Genomic DNA, 26827 nt, shown 5'->3' with positions numbered 1-26827 from the left:
ACAAGCAACACCATAAGAAACTCCTTCAACCTCAACTTTCCATTCACATGTAGCAGCTCCTACAACTTCAACGACCCACAAACAAGCAGCAACACCTCCCATTACACCAAGGCTTGTAACTGGAGTAGGATGTTCAAATCAAGTTGGTGGGACATCCATAAACTCAACTCCAGCCCATCCATTTCAAAGAGGTATATAATATTATAACATTATGTATTGCTTGTGAAAATTTTGCATTTGTTAATGGGTGAATGATATGACTGACAGATACAGATGTGAGGAGCACTGCCACAATTTTGAGTTGCATGGAAAGGACTCCTTCATTGGATAAAAGAGATGCCGTAATTGGTAATGGAAGGGGTGATAGAAGAAGAAATGTGTTAATTTCTGACCAAGGGAATAATGACAAAGTTGGTGGTAGGAGAAATAGTAGAGGAAATGCCAAAGCAGCTGAGAGGAAATGGAAGAGGAATTGGAAGAGAAAATGGTACAGGGCAAGGTAGAGGTGCAACTGATGGAAATGCCTTATTTGGAACCAAAAGAAGGTTCCATGAGCCAACTACAACTTCACAAGCAAAGAGGCAATATATTCCTAAACGTGTTAGTGTATATATTAATGAAGCACAAGGTCTTTCAATATACCAAGTATACTATGCTTTTTAATGTGTATGTAATTAAGTTAAATAAGCCATTATAAAATGATGTGCCAATGTTGTTGTATTCTACAATCTTCAGTTACTGCAGGCTCATAAATTATTACAGCAGCAAAAGGAATTAGGAGCTTAGCTATTGTGACTAGAGATTTGGGATTTAAAGCACTTGGTTTGAAGTGGAAAGTGAAAAATGCAGTTACGGCAAGACAGCTCCAACAGCAACGGGACATAGCAAATAGACAAATATCTAGCAGTAGACCATCAACATTTCCAAGCTTCAAGGAAAGTGGAAGCAGTCAAGCTTCATAAGTTAGCAACATCCCACCTCTTTAATTGCTAAGACTAGCTTTGAATTTTGTATATAAATCCAGTTACTGTGAACTGGTTTTGCTAGTAGAATCTGCCCTATTTACGCTTATTAGGTCAGATTAACATATTCGTAGAATGAAGGAAATGTTTGAACAATTATTTTGACACTTAATGATAACTTAGTAATTCCTTTTTATTTCTATCTCAATCCAATTTTATGTTTCAACAATTATTTCTTATTTATGTGTGTTTGAGATTTTTATATATATGTCTTTCAAATTTTCAATTTAGTGTGTTTGCGATTTTCATTGTTGTGTATTTCAAAGATAATTGACAATAACAATTCATAAGCAATGGGACTATTGTCATTGCATTCCAGGAATAATAGGTACAATGCAGTGACTTGCAACAAAATCAAAATTCCACAAAATCAACACAATGGGTATTATTTCTAGTTACACCTCAATTCCACAAAATCAAGCAACTTATACTCACCACTATTTTCATCATTATAACTACCATTTCCCTAACAAAACAACTGCACTAATATTTCCCTAACCTACCAAGGCAACAAACATTTAATGCTAGCATAGCAAACAGCAACACAACGCCAACAACACAGCGTAGGACCTTCAACAATCTCCTCCTCTGTTTCGTCTTCTCTTCCTCATTCATCTTTATTTTCCTCAATAAAGTCAAACTCACGTGTTGAATGTGATCTGGCATTGGTGGATCATGCCACTAAAAGAAATTGCAGGACACAGCTCCCTGTAAGAAAAGAAGTAAACATGCATATTAATTAGCCACCAATTAATATAATGTGCTACAATGAAATTTTCTCCACTTACTCCATATTATCGACACCTAAAGTGTTGGCTCAAGGGTCAATTTTATCTTGAGATTTTGATGATTATACAAAACAAATAAATTTAATATTCTTGTATGTGCTAATATTATTTTATGCAGAAATTATTGTTGAAAATTATTGAAGAAATGAAGTTCCTGCATCCTAAGATTTTTATTTGAAGACCATGAAGATTAATGAAGATATTTTCTATTGGTTAGTATTATAATAAGTCTTAGGAAATTATTATAGGATAGAGAGTAAATAATTTTATAAGCATAAATCTATTTTATCTCTCTCAAAATTGTTTTGAAATGTTTTTGAATAAATTTATTAAGAGGATATAGCCAAAATTTTTACTCTTCACGTTTTTCCATCTAAAATATCTTTGGAGTAAATATTCTTGGTAGCTATTAAATGAAATTCTGCAAAAAGTATTTTCTGATCTAAAAAGCAGTTTCTGATTTAATACAACTGCTGTTTCTGATATAAATGTTACACTATTTTCTAAACTGAACCTTTCACCTCCAAACCTTGCATGTGTGAATATTAAATGTGGTCTGACAGCCCTTTTAATTACAGCCCATGCATTGCCTCTTTAGTCTAAAAATGTCAGAAACTTCATTGCTTATTAAAGCAATAATCTCAACGTTAACTTCAAAAGAGAATATCATCTTTTCATATAAAAACCATTTCCTCTTTCAAAAAGTTGGGGTTTTTGCAAAAGAGTATGAGTCCATTGTTCAAAGTTTAAATCTCTCAAAACTCTCTCTTCAATCCCCCTATTTCTTTTCGTCTCTTTGCTTCAAGAAAAATTTTTAAGAGAAAAGAAAATTTATTAACAACATTTTCTGAAGAACAGTTCTAATCTTTATATCTGTTTTCTAAATTCATTTTCTGTTCTTCCTGTGCTTATATTTGTATTTTTCTCTGTCTATATAGATTCTGTAATCTGTTGTAGACAGGCTCTTTATTTGAAAAACTTTTGTGTAATAGCTTAGGTGAAAAGCTATGGTGTAATAAGTTATCAAGCGGCCTTCTCCTTGTGTGAGATTCTAATGTCTTGATTTGAGTTTCTGTTCTCTGCAAAAATAGAAAGGGTTGAGGTTGATTAGAACCTTTGGAAAATCTAGTGGGATAAAGGTTAGATCTAGGTGTTGATCTATTTCCTTGTATTGTTGGTTTGTCTCTTACCCTTGAAAAGAGATAACATAGTGGAGGATCTCAAGATGCGTCTTGGGGAGTGGATGTAGATGAGTTAGTGCTGAACCACTATAAATCTCTGTGTTTATCTTCTTTTACTTTCTGAAGTTCTGCTTGATTATATTCTATTTGTACAACTGTTAATCTGTTTAGAAATGCAAAGTTGTTAATGAGTTTCTGATTCTAATCGTGAATAAGCTTTATCTCTGTGGAACACTAGAACTCTGGATTTCTGTATTGTGATTATATCAAGTTCTAATATGTCCTTCTATATTCAGTATAATTCACAATATGAATTATAATCAGTTTTCTAATCTTGCTTAAAGCTTTGTGAACCAGTTCTAAAATGCAATAACTGTTGTTCACAGAGTCTTTCTAAAATAGCAATAAACTTTGTGAAGTTGTTCTAATCGCAATAGATGTTCTTCATAGAGTCTTTCTAAAATTGCTTAATCTTTGTGAAGCTGTTCTAATCGCAATAGCTGTTTTTCACAGAGTCTTTCTAAACTTGCTTAAGGTTTGTGAAGTAGTTCTAAATGCAATAACTATCCTTCATAGAGTTATTCTAAAATTGCTTAAGCTTTGTGAAGCAGTTCTAAATGCAATAATTGTTCTTCACAGAGTCTTTCTAATCTTGCAATAATCTTTGTGAGGAAGTTCTAAACATGATAACTAACTCTCACAAATGCTTTCTAATTCCGCTACAATAGAATTCTGATTTTTGTTTTTGAAAGATAAATTTTTAGAAAACCCAATTCACCCCCCCTCTTGGGTTGTGCCATACATAAACGAGACCCACACAAAGAATCAACGTCCAAGATTCGATTCTGTGTATGAGATCTTCAATCGAGCAGTTTGCCCATAATTGCACTCTGGATTTGGGTAAATCGAGGGGATAATTCATCACTAAAGAAAACCCTAGATTTAAAATGTGGTGATCAAACCTTCTCTATTTTTAGCAAGTTTCCTTCCTTCACGCAACAATTTTTATCACCTTCTTAGAGGATTTGTTTTTCTGAAAGAAAAGAAAAAAGATTATGGTCTCTTTTTCATCGATAACGAATATAAATTGGGAATGAGAAAGCTCTTTCTCTGTCTTCAAAGTCAATATTAATCTTTATTCATTATCCACGGTGGACGACTGAAGTGGCAGACGTGGCTCAAATAATAACCCCTCACACTCCAATTTATGCTTGAGTTCATGCTCCCATTATCCTACATAGCCAGGGACAAGATTACTGAAGGAATTTGGAGTACAGGGTCATCATAGAACCCTCGTAAAGTTCAAAGGGCCACTAGAAGAAACAGTGAAAGTTCAAAGGCATATTTGTGCATTAAGCCAAAATCAAAAGTTGATTGTCAAATAAGTGGGGCTATATATCTTCATAGGCACGAAACAAATAAAATGAATGTAAGTCATAACACAAACTTGCTTTAGTTTAGCATCTCCATGATCATTTGGAAAAGCCAAATTTTAAAAAGACTATTTCTAAAGCCTTAACTTTATATTTGGCGTAGCTACAGTTATTAAAGATTGGTCGTTCAATCTTAAAAGGAGACGGTAATTAATTTAGAGTGCAATATTTAGTGAGATTTATTATCTTTCATACTTAAATGATTCGTATTGTATATTTTAAGGACAATCAAATAAGAAAAATTTAAATGGTGGTACTCCCATCATGATGAGATTCTCTTAAAAATATTAAAATTAAGATTTAAGATTTATATTTTATGGTATTAATAGTTTAGGGTTTAGTTTAAAGGTTTAGGTAGGGGGTGTAGCTTGGATCGGAATATTCCAATCCAAATTGAAATTCCAAACCAAATGTTCATATGGAATAGAATTTTGGGATACAAAATTTAAAATGTAATGCATTTTTTAAAATATTGGTATATTAAATATGGAATGGAAATAAAAAAAATAAAATTTTATATTCCAATCCATATACTGAATTTTTATTTTATTATTCTTTAATTTGTAGTTATATATTTTATAATAAAATATTAAATTAAAGATTAGAATAAAATATTTTTAATACTTTCATATTTTTTTAAGAAAATTTCTATTTAATTCTAAAACTACGTAATTTAGTAGAATATTTTAACCCTAACCCTAATTAATAATCAAAGAGAAAGAGAGGGACTATGTGATCTCTGGTATTATTGATTTTGATATGATTTTTTAATAAAAATCCTTTTATTTAAAAAAATTAATTGTTCATCTTCAACAACTAATCATTCACTACTAACATTATATATCAACCAAATTAAGATATGTACTAAAATGAATAAAATATAATTTGAAAGAGAATTAAAACTAATTTTTTTACAATTTTTTTAAACTTACCTACTTTTTTCATATATTTAACTACTTTATGCAAACATTCTAAAAAAAAAAAATAAAATAAAATAAAAACAAAAACTTAAAAACCTAAGAAGGATGGGACATAGTTAAATACTAGTCGCCAATCCGAGCTTCGCATGCAGGTATATATGTTGTTTAAGTAATAATTATTATTGAATGATATTGATGTTATTTTATAACGTTTTTTAATTTCACTTTATATTAAAATAAGAATAAAAGTGACTAGAATAAATTATTTGATGTATTTTAATTTAAAAATAATTTCATTTTATTTTTAATGAGTGTGTGTAAAAGTAAATACAAAGTAATATATATATAATCCTAAAGAAAAAAATATTTTGAAATTGTTGACGTGGCGCTCTCCTTTTTGAGCATTCTATTTTTCCTCTTCTTAAAAATTTTTTGGATTTTTTCTTTATATATATATATATATATATATATATATATATATATATATATATATATATATATATATATATATATTTCAATTTGATATATATCTTTTTAAAATTATTTTCTCTAAATAGATATGGATTTTTTCTTTATAATTTTAAAAAGATATATATCAAATTGAAATATATATATATATATATATATATATATATATGTTTCAATTTGATATATATCTTTTTAAAATTATTTTCTCTAAATAGATATGTATCACTTTGAATTTTTTTGAATACTTTATTACCCATAAAATAACCGTAGTCCTTATATGCATATTTATATCTTCTATAAAGTGATTTCAAACTAGCTCGTAGTATCGTCTCTATTCTACGATAAAAAAATCATTCAGAGTCATTCTGTTAAAAACACTTCACTTTCTAGGCTTTATTTTGAGTTTTTCTATTTCTTGGCTTTATATTTTGCTCAGTGATCTTTTTTTCAAGTTTGTGAAGAAGGAGCTTCCACTTTTTTTGATCGTATCATCCTTCATAATTTCATGGTATTGTTCTGAGTACTAGAAACAAGTTATGGATCTTTAAGGCTCATGATAAAATTTTTTTAGTCGCTCTTTTTATTTATATAATCTAGGCATGGCTAGTTCATTGAACTGCCAGTTCTGATTCACGGAACCAATAGTTTAAAAATTTTAAAATGTTAAACCTGAACTAGCCCTTGAACCGCCGATTTCGGTCCGATTCCGATTTCAGCCGGTTCCAATTAACCGATGGTTCTGATAACGGTTTCCGGCGATATATATATATATATATATATATATATATATATATATATATATATATATATATATATATATATATATATATATATATATATTTATTTAAAAAAATTGATATTAACGTTACATCTTTCTTTCGAAAATATTAATATAAATTTAAAAAATATTGGTAAATTTTATTTTAAATAAATTTTAGAATGCTCATACTCATATAAGAATAAATTTACAAAATAATCAAATAAATTATCACTTCATTTTGTTTAAATGTTATTAATTAAATAAATTATAAGAAAATTTTAAAAAAATTTTCAAAAGAATGTAATTTTAAACTTAGTAAACAATTTAAAAAAGTAAAAAAAAAAGTTAAAAATAATATAAGTTTACACTAAATATTTCTCTCTTTTTTTACCTTTTACTTTTTAGATTTTTAACTTTTAAAGTAAAATATATTTTTTTTAAAAAAATCTTAAGTAAAATATATCATGTAGTAAAATATTATTGAGACTTTTAGAGATGTATAAAATAGGCTAAGTGATTATTATTTTGAAAATAAAAATAGAAAATTTCCGATTCGAACCGGACCGAAACTGTCAGTTAACCGCCGGTTCAATGCCAATTCAGGTTCAGATTTTAACATTCACATGAACTTTAACTGGCCCTTAAACCGCCGGTTTCGGTTCAATTTGAACCGACAGTTCCAGTTCATCTGCAGTACGGTTCGGTTTCGGTTCAAAATGAACTGGTGGCCATGCCTAATATAATCTATTTGTATAATTAAGCAAATATATTTATGTTTTGCTTGGAAATTAGAATAGTAATTCAGTGATATTATTATTTGGATGCCTATTTTGGTAAATATTCTTTATGTTTGTATGTCTAGGGCATATGCATAAATTTTTTTTTTTTTTTTTTTTACTTACCCTATAAATTTACAGGTGCAGGTGCAGGTGCAGGTGCAGATATATGTCTTTTCATGAATATTTGGGTATAGAGAAAATGTTATTCTTAGGCTTTCCTTATCAGCTAAGGATTTCACATCCCTTCCTATATTTTTTCTATCTTCAAGATTAATCTTTTTTTCTTTCTAAATTTATTTTTAATCTTCTTCTCTAAATATTACGATTCTTAATATTTTTTTTTTAAAAAAATCTTCTTCTTAGATTCGTAGATTCTTTAAATTATCATGATTTTAAATTTTAATTTGTTGGCTAAAATAGTTTATTAATTATATTTTTTAAATTTTGAAAGAATAATTCTTTTTTATTTTAGAAGATTTATTATTTGTAGATTAGAACTATAAAGAGCACTTTGATCCAATATACGAGTAGAGAAAAATAGATAAGCATGGAGAATTTTTTTCATATGATTACATACGGGAGTTCTTCGTGTATTTACAAACATGATGAGCCTTCTATTTATTGGGATCTCACTTGAGCAAGAATTTGAATTTTGTGAAGAAATTAATTACTAAAGTTAGCTTAGCTTTTATACGTTAAATCAATTATTATACTCAAAATTATTATGAAAGTGAGGATAAAACTGTTGTATGTGATGATTTCGGTGGAAGCTTGATATTTTTAATCTTTATTTTAAGACTTTTTTGAATCAAATATGATACCCATTATATATTTCAAAATTTCTATCTAAATTTATTTTATTATCTATTTGATAATAGAAAGATATATAATATTTCAAAAAACTATAAGTTAGAGTGACAGTGACTTGATAGAGCTCATGTCTTAATGCAAGAAGGAAGAAGGAAGACAAAATTTCAATACTCAGTATTGGAATATATTAAAATTACAAATAAATTTCATTCTTAATTTTTGTATTTTAAACGTATAGTTAATTTGATTATGTAAATTACTACTTAAATATATAACTAAATGATTTTATAAATACAAGTTATTTTCAAGTATTAGATTAAAAAATAAAAAATTTTAGTTATTAATTAATTTATTTATTCCATTTAAATAATAAATAGGATATATAAAAAATGATTAAAACTTCATAATAATATATATTAATTAAATTAATAAAATAAAATAAATTATATATAAACGAATCTTTTTAATATTATATGAAATAAAATTTACAATTATAAATTATAAACTATAAAGTATAATATACAACAATAATGAAATCTATGAGAAAATGAATATTTGAAAATGTATTAATGCAATTTATAAATTCTAAGTTTTAAATTCTAATATATCACAATAAAGTAATTAACTCATGCAATGCGCAGGTCTTATCTAGTTAAATATAAATATACAAACATTTTCATTAAATAAGAAATATAAATATTTTTATTAATTATTATTAGTTATTTCACTATCTATCCTTTACACTAAATTGTCTCTCTTAATTTTCTTTGTATTTCAAGTATTAATTACTAAAAATATATATATTATTTTTAAAAATAGAAAAATAAAATATTATAAAATTTCATATTTAATGATGTACAATATAAATTTTAATATTTAAGAATATATAATTAATATGATTATGGCTCCATTTGTAATATTAAAAATTAGTTAAAAAATACTAAAGTCTCTATCTAGACCATAAAAAAATACTAATAATAATAGAAATTTTATAATTTAAAAATTTTATTGTTAAATATGAAAAGAATGCAAATCTATATATAATAAAAGCCGCCGGTGGCGGGTGGTGGTGGTCGGTGGTAAATGATAACTGGTAGTAGTAACTATGATGATTAACAAATTAAAAAATATGAATTTATAAAATTTGCCAATGTCCGGAAAATATTTTACTCTCTCAAAAATGAAAAGTTATTTTTCTTAAAAAATAACTTAATTTTCCTTTGACCAAAAAAATATTTTCCGTTACTTATTTTCCTGAATGCCTAAAAGAACAGAAAATTATGAAAAATATTTTTCTGCAAGTTATTTTATGAAAACAAACGGAGCCTAGATTTCAAAAGTGTTATTATTATTAAAAAAAAAAAAAAAAAAAAAAAAAAAAAAAAAAAAAGAGAAGACCAAACAAAAGAATTGTTATATACATATGAATTCATCAGTGATTGTTAAACAAACAATCACCTAATAAGTAATTAATTATAAACCACCAAGAACAAACAGCGATAGATTAAAAATCACCACAGAGATCGGACAAGGTGAAGAGCGGACTCCTTCTTGATATTATACTATGGAAGGACGCGTGCAACTTCAAACAAAAAAATATGTATTATAGAAGAGCTCTAACCTCTCTGAAATTGTAGAAGTACATATTTTTGTATACGAAACAAGAATTCTATAGAAAATCAATAAGAAAAAAAATACTAATCGCAAACATATTAACGGTGAAGCAACAAATCAGAATCTAAATGCATAACGATGAAAAAAAAATAATGTATATATATATATATATATATAAATGTTGTATTTTTAAATTTTAAAATTCAACTAATTGTGGCTAGATTTTAGGTAGAGTGTATACGTATAATTTAAACAACTGAATATACTATATTTTAGAGTAGATAATTATATACAGATAAAGTTAACAATTTAAATAATTCAATATGGATAATTCACATTAAATACTAATTAAAATATTTAAGTTGTCCAAAATAAACTTTAAAAATTTCTAAAAAAAGAAAAATATAATGCTGTTCAAATAAAGTATCTTGAACTTTCTCTTTATTTCAGTTTTTATATAGATATATAGATGAATCCAAATTCAAATTTAACTAATCTTATAAGTTTGTTTATATTTTTTTATAATTATTATATTTTTCATTTCAAATATAAGATATATATATTGAGTAAATTACAGAAATTCATTTTTTTAGGGAAAAAATGATTGGAATTATTATTATTATATATAAAATCTTGTAGGTATTTAAAATAATTTAAATACTTAATTTTTAATTTTTGTAGAGATTTATCTAATCGAGAGTATATAATTAAAAAACATATTAAAACATGATAGTTAATACACCATTGCATAAAACATATTTAAATCTTTTGAAATTGTACACACTTAAATTCTTGCAAAAATAAGTTAAGCCAAATATGAAATGATAATAAAATGAAAAAATAAAATCAAGTAAACAACTCAAACAAAACAATGAAATGTCACAATGATCTTTTGTCAATCGACAATAAACCGAAGAAGTTAAAGTAAATAATTAAGTTAAGAAATTTAAAAATTTTATATAAAAAAATAGAATAGTAAACAAAAAGAGAATCTTGAGCTTTCTGTGTTTATATATGACAATATATAAATATTCAAATTCTCAATCAACCTAAAAAAAATATAATTTTTGAACGCTAAAACCACTAATTTTACATCAACCAAAAATTTTGAATTTTAAATCAAAATAAGAAAAACCACATAGATAGCATTTTTTTATGATAAATTTGATATACTCATACAAATAATTAATTGAATTGAAGTTCCCAAACATTATTGATTTGAAAATATTCAACTTATCGTAAGAAGAAAAACTAAACTTGTATCCTTATAATTTACTCAACAACTGAAAATCATAATTAAACAAATCAAAAGAGAAATAAGAAAAAAGAATACTACTCACCATCTTGACTTATGGTTCTTAAATTGTATCTTATAATGTATATTTTTGAAACACGGTTTTTACTAATATTTTTTAAATTATTAAATTCTAAACATACTATATTTAATTTGAAGTTTAGATTATATAAAATTAAAAATTTTTATATTTGTAAATTATGAAAGTTTAAAGATTTAGACATTGTATTGTTTTTCTGTCACGTATTTGATTTCTACCAAAAAAATAATAAATAGCATATTTAATTTCAATTTAAAAAATAATAAAAATATTTTAAAAATATGTAAATTATGAAAATCTAAAAAATGTAATTGAAATGTTTAGATTTTTTATAATGCAATAATTGGATGAATTTAATGATTAAATTTTTCTATATTTTAAATTTTTCTATATTTTAATGGTTAAAATTTAATTTTTCAAACCCAAGTGATTTAGGTCATGGGTTGATCCTCCACGACGCAAACTCTCCCGGGATAGCCCATTTTCCTCTGAAGGCGAACAATGATTAATCAAATTTGTAAACCGTTAAAACAGATACGGACCTAGATACCTCGTTCAAGTATAAAATATATATATATAATTTTTCATTAGAAATTAAAAAAGAAAATTCTTGGGGTGGCTCCAGCATCCTTCAGCCCCAAGGAGGTCTGCCTCTATTCAGTAGTGAAACAAGACCAAAAAGGTATTTAATTTTTCTTTTTTTATTGGAAGATTGAACGAGTACCAATAATGTTGAAGGCTATATAAGGGATAACTCTCCCTTTTAACTCGTTAAACTAGTAAAACCTCTTCTAATTAAAAGAATTCAATTCGAATCCTCTCATTCTTTATATTTTTATAAAAAAGTGAGAAGATTAATCATAAACACCTGTTTAATATAAGTATTTTATTTTTGATTGGTCTAAAATGTGAAACTTTCAAAGAAACATCTCAGTGGTGAAGTTTGCAATGTTGCATTGCCCAGCATAGAAAAAGTGGACGAAAATTAGAAGCTTCGGTCCAAAATCAAAAGTTGATTGTCAAATGAGTGGGGCTATATATCTTCACAGGCACGAAATAAATAAAATGAATGTAAGTCATGACACAAACTTGTTTCAGCTTAGCATTTCCATATTCATTTGGAAAAGCCTATTGCTAAGGCCTTAATTTTTATATTTGGCCAAGCCACAATAGTTAAGGATTGACAGTTCAGCCTTAAATGGAGAGTTCAATTAACATCTATACATTTTTTTTTTTTTTTTTTTTTTGAGGGGAATTAAGATCTGTACATGATAAGGTTTTATAGAATCAAAATACACAAAGGTATTTATGCTCAATGCACAAAATATAAGTTAACCCAATGTCGCCTCTATTGCAATGAAACGAATATTATGAAAACAAGATATCAGCTTACAACACATGAGTCATGATTTATATTAGATAATTAATTTAGAAATGAATTTTTTAGAGAGAAAAAAAATATTTATCACTTGAGACAGTAATGAGTATAATTAAATACAACCCATTTTTATCTTACAATATTTTTATCATGTATCAATTTGTAAAATAAAATATTCTTTCATAATCCGTATCATGAGAGTGATATAATTATCTTATTATTATAATTATTAAAAAAAGAAAAGAAAAAGAGTAACAAATATTATAATGGATTAGCCTTAGATCCTGTGAGTTTACTTATGGATCAAACTAATTAAAATAAAAGTTTTGTAAAATTTGTTCCCACTTATCATTTCTTTCAAGTGAATGGTAATGAATACCTTCATTTCAACAAAATTTTATTTTTATTGATTTGATTTATAGGTCTATGGATTCACTCATAGACTAGATCTAGGTAAATCAATCTACACAACAAAACAACTCGCAAATGCACGCGCGGACTTTGATTTAGGTTGTGCTTATTAAAAATGCTAAATGTTTTTTTTTTATAAGTTAAGGTAACATTTTATAAAAGGTTAAATTCTCTGACATTAATTTTTAGCGGTTTGTGAAAAAACTATTCAAACAGCTAAACGCTCTTAAAATAATTAATAGTTATCAAAATAATTAATTTACCCGAATAAGCCCAGTTATAATTAAACAGTAGATAGAAGCAAGCATAGCCCCACGAAAACGTATCATGGAGTTTAGTGGGTCGTTTTTACGCGAGCAAGCGGGCGTCCTTGTACGCATCTCCCCTGCGTCAGGAACAAAGACAAGTAAGATGCCACCAACAACAACATACTTTTCATTTCATATATTACTAATTAATACCAAGCATATCCCACATAATATTCTTCGATCATCGTCATACTAGGATTATATGTATGACTGGAATTTGATGAACACTTATAGTTTCACTATCAACTATAGCAAAAATGGTGAAAACTACGCCGGCTGATCAACCCGATGAACAAGAAGAGGTGATCATTGAGGTAGAAGAGAAGAAGAATAATGATGGTCATGATGAAAAGGAGAAGCTGAAGAACGTTAGTAATGGAGTTTTGCCATTTCACAAGCTCTTGAGCTATGCAGATTCAGTGGATTGGGTACTTATGGTGTTAGGGACATTGGGTTCTATTGTACATGGATTGGCTCAACCAGTTGGATATCTCTTGTTAGGGAAAGCACTTGATGCTTTTGGCAACAACATTAACGACACTCATGCAATGGTTCAAGCACTCGACAAGGTATATCAATGTCCTTTATTCAACCACTACAGGGATTGTATAGTGTTTGTATGTTTATATTATATTTATACACACACACAAACACATAACCGGTTAGTTCTACCCTTTTAGCAGTAGTTGGTTCAAATCTGAGTAAACTACAATCCTTCTTCATGGATTATTACATTTATTCAGTCTCTTCCGCTCTTATATCAATATATACAAAAATTAACTGATTTTAAGAAGAATTGTACCAGGTTATTCCATACGTGTGGTACATGGCCTTCGCCACCTTCCCAGCTGGAATACTAGGTAAGTTAATCTGCTTCTACTCTTTTATACAGTTGTTTGGATTTAATCATACCATTCTACAACTACAACAGATTATTAAATATTAAAAGGTTATAATATAGAAGATTAAAGTTTAAATTGGCTCATCTAATCACGTTCAAAATTACTTTACGCTTTATTGGGAAATAAATTTTTCATGGAATAAATTGAAAAATTAAAAATTCACGTGTCTTTATTCTTAAAATACTATTAGCATAATAATCTTAGAAGGTTAAAAATAGTGGAGTCACAAGTCAACTTTAAAAGAAAAAAGTTATTTCCCACTTCGGGATGAAAGCAGGATAAATACCGGTGATTTTTGACCTACCCGTATTTTATTTGTACCTATTTAGAATTTTACTATTTGAACAGTTTAAAATTTTACTACTTATATTCGTCTATATCCAAAATTTTAAATTATCTAAATGCAAACGTATTTAAAACATGTTTTACCGATAAATGGATAGGATATCTACAAATATTTATAATCAAACTCATTTAATATAACAGGTAATAGATAGCGAGTACCCAAATATCTATACTCGTATTCTACTCATATCTATTGTGGGTTGTAATTTCACTATTTATAATTACTCATATCTTCGTTAAACAAATCGCTATTTGTACATGTTCCAAATTCACTTATATTTACTCATAACGTTAAACAAATTGAAGTAAGTTAGACACCCAAAAATAACTGTCTCCCTTTCATTGCTATACCTGTCTCCCTTCCATCCCTATGTCACTTGCTAGAAAGATGTACATGAAATTCATTTGGAAATTTTACATGAAATTCATTTGGAAATTTCACTTTTTTAATAAGATTTTATTTAATTATAATTAAATTCATTCAATTCTTTTTTTTTTTTCCATATTAAACACAAAAATTTAAATTTATAAATAAATTTCATAAAATTTTATTCAATTTATTTATTCCCAATAAGAGATTAGAATCGGATTATCACTTTAACTTTTAATTTCATTTAATCAAATTAAATTCAGATCCAAAAATAAACGCGTAATTTTAATAAAAGTGCAAAACAACAAAATAATTCTGTAATTTTCACAGGATAAAAATTAGACATTACTCCAGTTTCAATAAATGCACCAATACTATTGATTAGAGTGATATCTTGTTTAATTACCATGAAAGAGTAAAAAAATTTCGAGTTCTACGGCTCAAAGGAATATTACACCTCCAAATTGTCATTGAAAAAAAAAAAAAGAAAAAAGAAAAGAAAATAGTGCCAATAAATGCAATATCCGGATACGACAAAGCCTTCCGTATAAGATTAGCACTGTAATTCCACTTGTAATCTTCGTCCCACTTGCCTCGGCTTGGCCTTTGGATTGTGGAAAATATATAATTATTTTAATTTAATTTAAATAAATAATATTATATTCCTAAAGAAATCATAAAAAGGTTACTAGGATAGAAAAGATATACTGAGGAAACAAAATTACTTTCTCTTTAGTGAGATTATATGAACAAATGCCAGAACCTACTACTGGTACTAGATTGAAACAAACATGCCGCACTTTTGTTCAGATTTTTCATTTGTCCTTCAGGAAACAAAATTAAGAATGTTCATCATTAATGATTCCAATTTCCAACTGTCCCTAAAATCCTACACAGCAACACCTTGCAAACCTGCTGCACCTGCAAAGAACTTGACACAGCAGATAAAGGGGCTTCAAAGATTATCAAAAAGTCAATTTCCAATTTCAATCAAGGTAAAAGATTCGTGGGATAATAATGGAAGGGAATAGAATAAATAAGCCCATGCAAAATAGTACTGTCTCAACAAATAAACTGACAATTGAACTTTCCAAATGAAATTAAATGGCATTTTGGTTGGTGCATTAAACCTTTCAACTGGTAAAATCATATATATTATGAGCACAATCTAAGTGCATAAAAAGCAAATGAATCAAATTCGTATACTCACATTTGGAAATTGCAGAGATTGGGTGCTGGATGTATGCAAGCGAAAGACAATTAGCACGGTTAAGATTAGCCTTCATGGAAGCTGTCCTTAGCCAGGAGATTGGGGCTTTCGATACTGATTTAACAAGTGGAAAGATCATCACTGGAGTTACCAATCACATGAGCATAATAGAAGACGCAATAGGGGAAAAGGTATCCATGCAAATTAAGACATCTAATTAATTTAAGTGAAAAAAACTGTTAACATTCATTTATGATAGTGCTGCTTATCTTTGATATATCATCATGTAAAGAAACAAATAAGCATTAGTGGTTAAAAATGTAACAAAAATTACATAATAAGTGAAAAACTAATATAACTTCAGGTCAACAAGTATAATTTCGGACTAAATAACCTAAACTAACAAAAGAAAAAAAAAAAGAAGTAAAAAATAAAAGCAAATTTAGGTTGTTCACGTCAGCAAATTCAGGTCTCATTTCACCTGAATTGAAATGGTGATAATGTGATAGAAAAAAAGGGGCAGCCAGTGCCCAAAGCTCCCGCTATGCACGGGTCCAGGAAAGGGTCAGACCACTTTGGGTCTATTGCATGTGAAGTGCTAAAGTTTAAAAGATTCTACATGGAATTACCAACATTATAAGTTTGTGATGAGTTACTAAAAGTGCTAAAGTTGAAGTGTTTCTTTTGTAATTAAGCCAAGACTAAATGATAAGGGAAAAACTTTGTATTAGCACAGAATAATTGCAATGCAAAGTTAGAAACAAAACAATAGAATAGTTGTCATTTTTTTGCCTCCTAGTTCACTTCTTATCTCATGTAGATGTGATCACATTTCTTTGGCTTTCTTCTGAAGAAAAGAAAAAAGATACGAAAATGAACAAAGGAAATGTTTTCTTGAAAGATAAGAGGATAGCCAAAAATATCACAAATGAAAGAAGAAGTTCAGTTGAGAATTTTTTATTTATTTATTTTTATTTATCAATCATTATCATTATAGATTAAAGACTACATATGGCACCAATAAAATAGAATGATAATGGATATAGGTAAAAAAAAGAAATTAAATTTTCATCCATGTCATCTACTTATACTCTCGTGATTCCAAGTAAAGAGATAGACAATTCTTGAGAATTAAAATAGAAATTAATAGAAAGAATAGAATATAAAAATAGAAACCTAATATTACAACAATTAAATATTAAGAAAAATTAAGCTAACCTAGTTTGTCATTGGTAGTTGGGCCATTTCTTGTCGAGCTTTGCAGCATTTTTCTCTGGAATATTGATTGCAGCTATATGCTCTTGGGAAGTGGCATTAGTTACCCTGTTAGTTGTTCCAATGATTCTGGTGATTGGAGCCACCTACACAAAGAAAATGAACGCTATATCCGCAGCTAAAATGTTATACCTATCAGAAGCGACAGCCATGGTTGAACAGGTATTTAACAAATCTTGAGATGTTAAAAAATGATCTAAATTATGAAGCGGTCATTTCTCACTAAAGACATATCTGCTTCTCATGTATGACAGGCTATATGTCAAATCAAGACAGTTTTTTCATTTGTGGGAGAGAATCATGAAATCAAATCTTTCTCACAGAGCATGTTCAAGCAGCTTTCTCTTGGTAAAGGGGAAGCACTGGTAAAGGGAGTTGGAACTGGAATGTTTCAAACAGTCACTTTCACTTCCTGGGCACTTATCATATGGGTTGGAGCCATTGTAGTTACCGCCAATAGGTCAAGTGGAGGAGAAGTTATAGCTGTGGTTATGAGCATTCTCTTTGGAGCTATGTAAGTGGATCCCCACAACACAACAGAAAGTTCATTGAGGTATACATAATAACTGGCTTTCCTTGATATCAATGCAGATCACTGACCCATGCAGCTCCAGACATGCAAATTTTCAATCAGGCAAAAGCTGCAGGAACTGAAGTTTTCCAGATCATCCAGAGGAAATCACTCATAAACCACAATTCAAAAGGAAAGATGCTGAATGAGGTTGAAGGCAATATTGATATACGTGAAGTACACTTTGCATACCCATCCCGGCAGGAAAATTTAATCCTTAAAGGCTTTTCATTATCAATTCCTGCTGGCAAAATGGTGGCATTAGTCGGTAGCAGTGGCTGCGGAAAGAGTACCATTATCTCCCTAGTTGCAAGGTTCTATGATCCCCAGAAAGGTCCACTGCTCAAGTCCTTGAATGTCGAAGCATTTTGTTCCAATACTAATGCCACAATTACACACACACCATGCACTGCCATGTGCCTATTTTGTCCATAGGCATCAATTTTCAAGTTTCAAGCGAATAAGAATATGAACACATGCATGCACAAAAGATTACAGGAGCAATAGATTACCTATAATTGGCTTGAATCTCTTATGAGGCTAATCAAATGCACAAAACTCCAGGTGAGATACTCATTGACAACCATAACATCAAGGAATTTGACTTGAAATTTCTTCGAAGAAACATTGGAGCAGTTTCCCAAGAACCATCGCTTTTTGCTGGCACTATCAAGGACAATTTGAAAGTAGGAAATATGGATGCTAATGATCAGCAAATACAAGATGCGGCATTGATGGCGAATGCACATTCCTTCATTTCACAACTTCCAGATCAATACTTGACACAGGTGATTGACTTACTCTCTTTACTCATCAACCAGTCACCTCTTCCCAGAGCTTTTTTTTTTTTTTTTTTTGAAAGAGAGAATGATTTCATTAACTCAAGGAAAAAAAATCCAACTAACAGTAGGGAATAGTTCCCAACTATGAAAGCGAGCATGAGGGTAGGATGCTCTTGCAAGAGTATGAGCACCTACATTGGCCTGCCGTCTAATCCAAATAACATTAACATCTGGACATTGAACCAAAATATCCTTACAATCCAAAATAACAAGTCCTAAAGATGAGTGATCAATAACATTATTTTTAAGAGCAAAAAAATACCACTTGTGAATCAAGAAAAATGATCCTTTGCCTGGAAATTTCTCGCGGATAAACAAAAGGCAGTGCTGCAAAGCAATGGCCTCAACTGTAGCAGGATCCGGACCTCCATCATAATAACCTGAAATGGCTTTTAAAAAGCACCCTTCATAATAACCTCTTTTCAGAGCTTAAGTTGCAAACTAATAATTGAATTCAAGTTAGCACATCCAGTCATCTTGGTTAATTGTAAGATCATCTCAATTGTCATACTCATATTTAAATGCAGGAAAATAAGCATTTAAGGGCATGGCATAATCACAAAAAAATAATGTGAAACAAAAAATATTGACATGTTATAGAACATAATGGTTATAACTCCTTAAAATTTCTATCTTCAAATGTAGATGGGGGCGTCTAACACTGTCTGCAATTCACTTAAAGATTTAAAACTACAAAAGCTACTGTTAGTTTGTAAAGATATTGCATTGATGCTAACTGGTAAGCTCTATTCCCATTAATAGAGTCAAATTTCTTTTTCTTCTTTTTCTTCTTTTTCTGCTTTTCACTTAAAAGTTTAATCATGCAACTATTTAATTTACTGTATTAAGTGACAACATTCATGAAAAAATGCAATATGAGTAGAAAATTAAGCTATGGGAAGCAAGAGAAAACAAACATAAAATAAAAGAGAAAAAGAAAGGAGCAGAAAAGAAACAAAGAAAATGTTCTCTACTTTTTTTTTTCCAAGTGCCAGATGAAAGATCAATTATGTTCACTTCTTTGGCTAAAATGGGATCCAGGTAGGTGAAAGGGGAGTCCAGTTATCAGGAGGACAAAAGCAGAGAATTGCCATAGCAAGAGCCATTCTTAAAAATCCTCCAATTCTTTTGCTTGATGAGGCTACAAGTGCACTTGATTCAGAATCAGAGAAGCAGGTCCAGGACGCCCTTGAGAGGGCTATGGAAGGCAGGACAGTTATCTTGATTGCACATAGGCTGTCAACTATTGTCAATGCAGATATGATAGCAGTTGTGGAGAATGGACAAGTTACTGAGACAGGAACACATAGCAGCTTGCTGGCTACCAACAACTTCTACATTAACTTATTTAACATGCAGAATATCAGCACAGTTGATGATTCAAGGTTTTCACAATTAAATTTGCTATTCCTTCAGCACAAAATCCAACACAGTAAGGATTTCCTTTTAACTTAACCAATTGGTTGGATGACAGAAATGCAGCTTCTGAAGATATCAACCATCAAAATGCAATTAAAAAAGTTGAACACCATGACAAATCTAGTGATTTCTGCCTGGATCCGAGCCAGTCTTCAAAGCAAGAGGAACAGAAACATAGAACAAAGTCAGCTATATTCTTCAGAATCTGGTTTGACCTCAAACAGAAAGAGCTTTTAAAAACTGCTATAGGCTCCTTCGCAGCTGCTTTCTCAGGCATTTCAAAGCCTGTTTTTGGATTCTTCATTATAACAGTGGGAGTAGCATACTACAAGAAAGATGCAAAGCGGCAAGTTGGATGGTATTCAATCATTTTTGCTCTGATAGGATTGCTGTCATTTTTCACTCACACCTTGCAGCATTACTTCTTCGGGATAGTTGGAGAGAAGGCCATGACAAACCTCAGAGTAGCATTGTATTCAGGTAAGAATCACATTATGATTTCTTTGTGGGAAACAAACTAGTACCAGCATTAAGAACTGTCATCTAGCTAGGATAATGCAGTGGACACTAACTACTATTTTGTAGGTATATTACGCAATGAGTTAGCATGGTTTGAGAAACCTGAGAACAGTGTTGGTTCACTTACTTCCCGGATCATTCATGACACCTCCATGGTCAAAACAATAATTTCAGACCGCATGTCTGTCATTGTTCAATGCATCTCCTCCATACTAATTGCAACAGTGGTTAGCATGGTTGTTAACTGGAGAATGGGTCTTGTAGCTTGGGCAGTGATGCCTTGCCATTTCATAGGTGGATTAATTCAGGCCAAGTTCGCCAGAGGATTTTCAGGTGACTCTGCTGCCGCACATTACGAACTTGTTGCACTTGCTTCTGAGTCTGCAGCAAACATAAGAACCATTGCATCCTTTTGCCATGAAGAGCACATCCTCAAGAAAGCAAAAATATGCCTGGAAAAGCCAAAGAAGAAAAGCAGGAAGCAAAGTATTAAGTATGGGCTCATTCAAGGTGTCTCCCTTTGTTTATGGAATATTGCACATGCTGTTGCACTGTGGTACACAACACGTCTAGTTGAAAGACATCAAGCAAGCTTCGAAGATGGCATAAGGTCTTACCAGATTTTCTCCCTCACAATACCTTCAATCACCGAATTGTGGACACTGATCCCTACTGTCATATCTGCCATCAGTGTATTAACCCCAGTATTTGAAACCCTTGATAGGGAAACTGAAATTGAACCAGATGCACCCAAAAATTCACATGTTAAGCAGATAATGGGGAAAGTAGAATTTCAGAATGTCAAATTTAAGTACCCACTAAGACCAGAAGTGGTGGTTCTCAACAATTTCAGTTTAAAAATTGAATCTGGATCAAGGGTGGCCCTAGTTGGGCCAAGTGGTGCTGGAAAGTCCTCAGTTTTGGCCCTTTTGACCAGATTCTATGATCCTGAAAAAGGAAGGGTGCTAATTGATGAGATGGACATCAAAGAATACAATCTGAGAATGTTGAGGACACAAATAGGCTTGGTGCAACAAGAGCCACTTCTTTTTAGTTCTTCAATTAGAGATAATATCATTTATGGTAGTGAGGGGGCTTCAGAAACGGAGATTATTAAGGTGTCAAGGGAAGCTAACATTCATGAGTTTATAAGTAACTTGCCTGATGGATATAATACAGTTGTTGGTGAAAAGGGTTGTCAGCTTTCAGGTGGACAAAAGCAACGGATAGCCGTGGCTAGGACTCTACTAAAGAGGCCAGCAATTTTGCTCCTCGATGAAGCAACAAGTGCCCTAGATGCTGAGTCTGAAAGATCTGTAGTGAGTGCCCTGGAATCGATAAATCTGAATAGCAACGAGAGTTCCTTATACCGAACCACACAGATTACAGTTGCACACAGGCTTTCCACAGTAAAAAACTCGGATACAATAGTTGTTATGGATAAAGGTGAGATTGTGGAGAGAGGTTCTCATTCAACACTAGTAACAATGTCTGGTGGTGTATATGCTAGGCTATACCAACTTCAAAACTTGACAGAAAGTTAATATAATCATTTTTTTCACCATGAAAGTTACCGTTAAGAGGTGAAAACAAGTAGATATGCCTCATAGGTCACAGTACCATGCTTTTTGTACAATGGAAAGCAAATGAGCATGTATTCATATTCATCATCAAAAGAGAAAGGACGAGTTCTAAATACATAAGAAAAGGATAAAAGCGAATAGCATAATGTAAAATCTTCTTCTAGAGTTCAATAAAGTCACTATCCATTATCTTGAGCTTCTCTATCTCCTCCCCTCTTGCTACTCCAGAATCAATATAACATAACTGGAAAACAAATATAATGTCAAACCTTATCATCAAACAATAGTGAGCTTAAATGAAATAATTTGACTGGGAAGTATAACCTGGTATTGAGGCTTCCTTAGTGTATGAACTCCTCTTTTTATTAGTTTCTTCCATCCAAGATTTTCTTTAAGTGATTTTTCCAGAGCTGCTGTTCTCTATATTTATAGTACAGAAACAATCTGATAAATATATTGGACAGTCACAATAATATTACACTAAATCATCTTCAAATATTTCTCATTGCTAGGTCCTACATATTTCCCAGTTGAATTTAGTATTTTTTTACTTTTGTGATTGCAGTAAAATACTTGAAAACTAAATTTAGCTGTCATGTCCTTCAACCTACTGTAAGCGAGAACAAATTAACAATCAAGAAATAAACATATGTGAAAAGTGAAGGGCTAGAATTCCTACATTTTTAAATCAACAGGTGTTATGGGACAATAAAGAAAATGATGATATATTTCCAGGAGAAGTTATTAGAGACAAGAAAAAGGGCAATATCCAACAACAAGAAAGATGGTCATACCAAATTTGTCTCAAAGAGGAAGGAAAAGGTGGAATGCCCAAATTATTTTAAGTAAATGGCTAGTGAAAAAGATGAAAGCTTGGTGCTGCGGTGGCAGTTGGCTTCTCTTTTGTAGGATAGTTAGCAAGCACCTTGAATGAAAATAAAGATTTTGTAAAAGTTTTTAATGGCTAACTTTTAGAAAAAGTCAACCATCCTGTTTGAATTATTAAAATAAAAATAAGTTGGAGTATGAATTTCATTCTTTTTCTGAACTGCAGCAAGAGTTGATCAAGGAGTTCAATGCTAAAAGAACGAGTTTCTTTCTTCTTCAGCAAAGGCAGTCTTGCCTTCCAAACTTAAACAAGACTTATTAATGCTGCAAATGAGAGAAACAGCTTGATCTTTTGCTATTGAAACATGGAAGGTATTTTTTACTTCTTAGTTATGGTACACAAAAATATTTTGCTTAAGGTAGGATTATAGCAAGATTTCAACGAGAAAGGAAGATGATGTATGGGGGAAATTATCTCATACACCATTTGTTTGCTTTCATCAAATCCTTGAAAAAAGAGATCAATAAATCTTCACCTTTAATCAAACCAAAATGGCTTGGAACGAAGAGTACAGCTGAGTAATTGTCAGCAGCCAAGCTAGCAAGTATAGACATGAATTTAATCCAGCAAAGATGTCTCTTAAATGAAAGGAATTAAGTATCAGTATGTTTGAATTAGCTGAATTAGCTTTATGAAGCATCTATTGGGGATGGAAAGCTAGGGTTTTTTTTTTTTTTTTTTTTTTTTGATTGGTTAAATAGGAAGTATACAATGCACATACACAAGTTAAGGACAGGGCACACTTCTTCAAACCATGGCAATTTTGTAAGGCATGCTAACCTATAGTCCTATACAACCCATAACCCATGCATGCACACTTTACACAACCAATGTGGGATCCCAAAGGACCAGCTGCTCCCTGGTGACCGTAAGTAGAAGACTCACACATCATACAAGTTCAATCCTTGTTTTTTTATTGGTTAAATAGGAAACACATAATACACACACATGGATATGGAAGGCCAGGAATTTAAATATTCATCAAATCAAATGTAAATTCTGACCATATTTCACATTTTAAGATTTTGTGATGGGGTACCCTGATAACAAAAAGTAAATATCTAATGGTAGCTTGAGTTGCTAAATAGGACTTGCAGCATTCTCATTAGATTTTAATTGTCTAATATCTCCATCTGGTTACATCTATCCACCAGATAGTTTGGCTTAAGATTTACTATTTTCATGAACTATAAAGAATGTAAAAGCTAGGAGCAGTTTGGTGCTTTTTTGAATAATATTCGATAACCAATCATCTGTCCAAAGAATGCAAGTGCTTATACTTACATGACCAGGGTCCAAAATCAAAAGATTATATTGCAGTTTGCCATTCTGTTGATGTCTGGCTTCAATCCCAACAATGGTTCTTGAGTGTCCATCATGTTGGAAGTACAAGGGCCTGCAAAAGAATAACCTTAACAATTTACGTAATATTCAACTGTCAAAACATGTGATAAAACCATTAGAGGCGGGAGGAATACATATGGGCTTTCCAAACCTAATAATCTATGTTCAAAGTAGGAGAACTAGTAGGAAAGATAATTACTTACGCTCTGTCAGTAACAATGATATGATGATGGTGAGCAGATGAGGTTGAGCAACCCTCTGAAAAGTAATTCCACACCCAATCAAGGAGAACCTGATGACCCCCCTTGCTTGAAAATTTAATTTGATTGCTTCCACCATGCAAGTGATTCACAACGGATCCAACATCCTGTGAATCATGATGTCTACCTAGCAAATACCTATCCATGGGCCCATAGACCTTCAAGGCTTTTCTCTTCAATTTTGCATTTGCAGATCCAATTTGGGCACCAGGAACAGAAAGAAAAAGAGATTCCATTTCCTTAGGACCAAAATCAACAATCCTAGCCCGGAGGCCAAAAGAACGAAAGAGTGCAGCACATTCAGTGGCTCCAATCCAACTTTTAGACCCATAAACTGAATGGTTGAAATGATGAGCACCTAGGGCATCAAAACCTCTATCCCAAGCAATTTCAAGCCATCTTTGAAGATAAGCAATCTCAGGAACAAAACAAGACCCACCAAACAAAAGCTGTTTGACATCTTCTCTATGGTAAAGTAAGAAAGAACTAAGCATTTGGATGTTACGCCATCCACAACCCCAACCAGAATCCTCAGAAGGGATGCTCTGGTAATGATCAACATAACCAGACAATAAAACCCTAGAACTAGTAAAACTATCACAATCTGATTCCAGACGCTTGCGCAGCAAGCCCATCAAACCACCACCACAATCTACTTTGACATGGTAAAAGGAGCTCCTAACCTGTAAAGCAACCAAGCAAGATACTTTCTCATCCGAAGGAGTAGAAGAGGGCGATGATGATGATGATTCAAGGGCAAATCCTTGAGCCGATTCCTTCTCCTCCTCCTCAAAGTGGCTATTGGCATGCCTATATCATAGAAAAACATTAGTATCTCTAAATTAAGCATAAAAAAAACAAATAATTTTTATTACCTTTGAATTTCTGATTGCGAAATACTAAGGTGACAAAAGGGACAACTAACAAAGGAATCCATTGCTTCTACTATATCAAACAAAATCACCGTTCTGCAATATCGACTGAGCCAACTGTTATTATCAGCAAAGAGGAAGGAAGAGGGTGAAGAGCGGGAGCGGCCTTTGAAATTCCACCTTTTCTTTAAAAGCGACTTTTGTCTGCTTCAAAATTTCCCCGGAGTCCATCAGAAATAATTTTTTTTTCTTTTTTTCCTTTTTTTTTTTTTTAACCGACAGTACACTTCCTATTTTAATAATAATTACTAATTAAAAAACGATTTTATTCATATAATTTTTTTATTTTTTTCATTTTAAATAACACATGAATAATTATTATATTAAAATAATAAGTAATAATTAATGAAAATTATTAAAAATAAGATAAAATTTAATAAAAATATAATTGACAACTTAAAGATTAACTATAATATAAAAAAAAAACTGAATTATATTTTAAGATAAATAAAAAAATAGACTATCTTTTTTGGGACGGGAGAGTATAAAAGACATAAATTAAAATTAAGTAGCTAATTAAAGATATTTTATTTAAAAAAATCAAAATTTTAATAATTAAATTCAAATCAATATGAAAACTCTAAAATTTACTATTGAAAGAAGATAAAGTCGATGCTCTCCAATTACAATAAATAAATTTAGCCCTCTATATTATTTTTTTTTTTCGAATATTAAAGAGAGGATTCGAAATTGGATTTACAAATGTGTATTTACAAATCGTATGACATAAAACTAGTAATTATCTTTAGCATGTGAGTAACCTTATGATAAAAGAATTTAAGGCTTTGATCAAACATTTTTAATCTCATATTTTTAGAATCTTTAAAATTAATTATTGACTACATAAAAACCGATAAGAATTGAGACTTTTTAATATTGGAATTTAAATATCCATAAATTTGACCAATTGAGACTTAAACATTGAGAAAAGAATACTATCACAACTATTTTCATTCTAGTTTTTTTTTTTTTTTCATTATTACTCAACAGTAAAAATTCTATTAGATTGACTAATATTGGTGGGCTCATATATGGAATATAAGTACAACAACAACATGTCTTATATGTATGTGGGTTTGACTCAGTGGGCTAAGTTAAGCCGCTCAAGGAAAATTAGTGTCCCATCGAGGAACTTAGCCCCACGGGACATGTTTGAATTG

General features: G+C 30.4%; 4 protein-coding genes across 15 annotated transcripts; 3 read left to right on the top strand and 1 right to left on the bottom strand.

Moving 5' to 3' along the window:
- Positions 1–13422: 13422 nt before the first annotated feature.
- Positions 13423–16859, top strand: LOC149496304 (ABC transporter B family member 19-like). The gene is made up of 4 exons (XM_089721321.1): positions 13423–13775; positions 14012–14066; positions 16049–16224; positions 16854–16859. Exons 1-4 carry the CDS (start codon positions 13464–13466, stop codon positions 16857–16859), a joined length of 549 nt encoding a protein of 182 aa, XP_089577447.1. The 5' UTR covers positions 13423–13463.
- Positions 15532–25818, bottom strand: LOC105647939 (Peptidase C78, ubiquitin fold modifier-specific peptidase 1/ 2). 11 transcript variants are annotated; one of them, XM_089721500.1, is made up of 10 exons: positions 25611–25817; positions 24679–25545; positions 24416–24527; positions 22567–22662; positions 21277–22486; positions 19696–21111; positions 18984–19101; positions 17252–18891; positions 16034–16147; positions 15532–15754 (listed from the first exon to the last, which is right to left on the bottom strand). In XM_089721500.1, exons 1-5 carry the CDS (start codon positions 25670–25672, stop codon positions 22403–22405), a joined length of 1221 nt encoding a protein of 406 aa, XP_089577626.1. In that variant the 5' UTR covers positions 25673–25817; the 3' UTR covers positions 15532–15754; positions 16034–16147; positions 17252–18891; positions 18984–19101; positions 19696–21111; positions 21277–22402. The 11 variants fall into 11 exon arrangements, with proteins under 11 accessions (XP_089577626.1, XP_089577624.1, XP_089577623.1 ...); XM_089721498.1 differs by having other exon boundaries at positions 17252–18299; positions 18392–21111; XM_089721497.1 differs by having other exon boundaries at positions 17252–17394; positions 18392–21111.
- Positions 17345–18796, top strand: LOC105647940 (ABC transporter B family member 1). Its single transcript, XM_020684856.3, has 4 exons — positions 17345–17470; positions 17563–17822; positions 17900–18213; positions 18444–18796. The coding sequence occupies exons 1-4, from the start codon at positions 17372–17374 to the stop codon at positions 18794–18796; spliced, it is 1026 nt and encodes a 341-aa protein (XP_020540515.2). The 5' UTR covers positions 17345–17371.
- On the top strand, positions 19922–22228 carry LOC149496303 (ABC transporter B family member 14-like). Of its 2 annotated transcripts, XM_089721493.1 has the most exons (3): positions 19922–20106; positions 20196–20620; positions 20726–22228. In XM_089721493.1, the coding sequence occupies exons 1-3, from the start codon at positions 19922–19924 to the stop codon at positions 22201–22203; spliced, it is 2088 nt and encodes a 695-aa protein (XP_089577619.1). In that variant the 3' UTR covers positions 22204–22228. The 2 variants fall into 2 exon arrangements, with proteins under 2 accessions (XP_089577619.1, XP_089577618.1); XM_089721492.1 differs by lacking the exon at positions 19922–20106 and having other exon boundaries at positions 20490–20620.
- Positions 25819–26827: the final 1009 nt, after the last annotated feature.

This window comes from Jatropha curcas, chromosome 5 (genome assembly GCF_041381405.1).
Source record: "Jatropha curcas cultivar XTBG-Jc1 chromosome 5, XTBG_Jcur_1.0, whole genome shotgun sequence".
NCBI lineage: Eukaryota > Viridiplantae > Streptophyta > Magnoliopsida > Malpighiales > Euphorbiaceae > Jatropha > Jatropha curcas.
The sequence above is the reverse complement of the archived record's forward strand: the minus strand, read 5'-3'. Positions and strand labels throughout refer to the sequence as shown.